Source organism: Phaseolus vulgaris, unplaced genomic scaffold (genome assembly GCF_000499845.2).
Source record: "Phaseolus vulgaris cultivar G19833 unplaced genomic scaffold, P. vulgaris v2.0 scaffold_19, whole genome shotgun sequence".
NCBI classification, from domain to species: domain Eukaryota; kingdom Viridiplantae; phylum Streptophyta; class Magnoliopsida; order Fabales; family Fabaceae; genus Phaseolus; species Phaseolus vulgaris.
The window spans coordinates 197,819-198,933 of NW_027174088.1; the positions used below are offsets into that span (position 1 = coordinate 197,819).

At 56.1% G+C, this 1,115-nt stretch overlaps 1 protein-coding gene across 1 annotated transcript; it reads right to left on the reverse strand.

Annotated features, from left to right (window-relative positions):
- On the reverse strand, positions 1-525 carry LOC137817184 (uncharacterized). Its single transcript, XM_068620430.1, has one exon. It carries the CDS (start codon positions 523-525, stop codon positions 1-3), a length of 525 nt encoding a protein of 174 aa, XP_068476531.1.
- Positions 526-1,115: the final 590 nt, after the last annotated feature.

Here is a 1,115-nt window from a genome sequence, read left to right on the forward strand (position 1 = left end):
CTAGTCTTTAGAGGGTACAATCTTCCCATCCACCACCTCGTTGCTGATCGACACCATGGAAAGGTCGAGCTCCGGGTACTGGCATGCTACTTGCTCCAGAGCGGCGTCAAACCCGGCGGTGAGGACTTGGGCAGCGCTCTGCTCGAGCTCGTGTGTTTGCTTCTTCAGCTCTTCCTCTTCCTCACGAGCTCGAGCGAGTTCTTCAGCAGCTTTTTTGCCTTCGTCCCGAGCTTGGGCCAGCTCTGCAGCGATCTTTTTGGCCTCCTCGCGAGCTTCGGCGAGCTCGGCGAGAGCATTGTCCCTTTCCTTCTCGACCTTCCCAAAGAGAATCTCCCGATCTGCCGATCTCTTCTCGAGGTTCTCCACCCTGGACGCTTCCGCCTTTTTTGCAGCCTCCAAATCTGCCACCTTGAGCCTATATGGGACCAGCTTGCTCTCCAAGTCGATCTTCTCTTGGAGTTGGAGGTGCAGTTTCTGGCGCAGATCGGAGGCTTCCTTGCGCGTGCTTCTTAGCTCCGCGTCCATTGCAACCATTCAGCCTTGAGTGTTCCAGCTCAGTCATCAGCAAGTTGCACGTGAGCTTTTCAGCCTCAGCCCTTATCATCAGGTTTGACTCCTTGAGCGCGGAGTTTTCCTCTTGAAGCTTCTTGAGTGAGCCCTTCACAGCTCTTGATACGAGCAAAGGAAGATCTTCCGTCATAGTCTTCAGTTGGGCTGTGAAGGGTCCCAAGGTCTCTTCGAAGGAAGTTGGGAGGCTTGAGGTTGCTGCTGGAGGTGTTAGAGGGGTTTGGTGCTGACTTTCACCACCACCCTCTTGAGTTTGTAGGGCAAGGGGGGCTTCTAGGCGTGGTGGTGAGATCGGGGATTCTGTTATCAGTATTGGCGAGACCTGAGCGCCCTCATCTTCTCCTAACGCGGCCCCCGCAATGGATGTGGTGGAAGGAGGACCCTCTCCAACAGATACGAACGGTGTTGAGGCGCTTGGAGGGTCCTCTGCGTAGTTAGGGCCGCTGCTTTCAACCACTGGGGGTGCGGCGGCCAGGGGCGTTGCTTGGACTGGTTGTAGTGGAGCTGGAGGTGAGGGCGGTGTTGGTGTTTGGAGTGCAGGTGGTGAA

Bases quoted from the DNA above. Each gene is read 5' to 3' on its own strand.
- LOC137817184 (XM_068620430.1), bottom strand. From the start codon at position 525: ATGGACGCGGAGCTAAGAAGCACGCGCAAGGAAGCCTCCGATCTGCGC.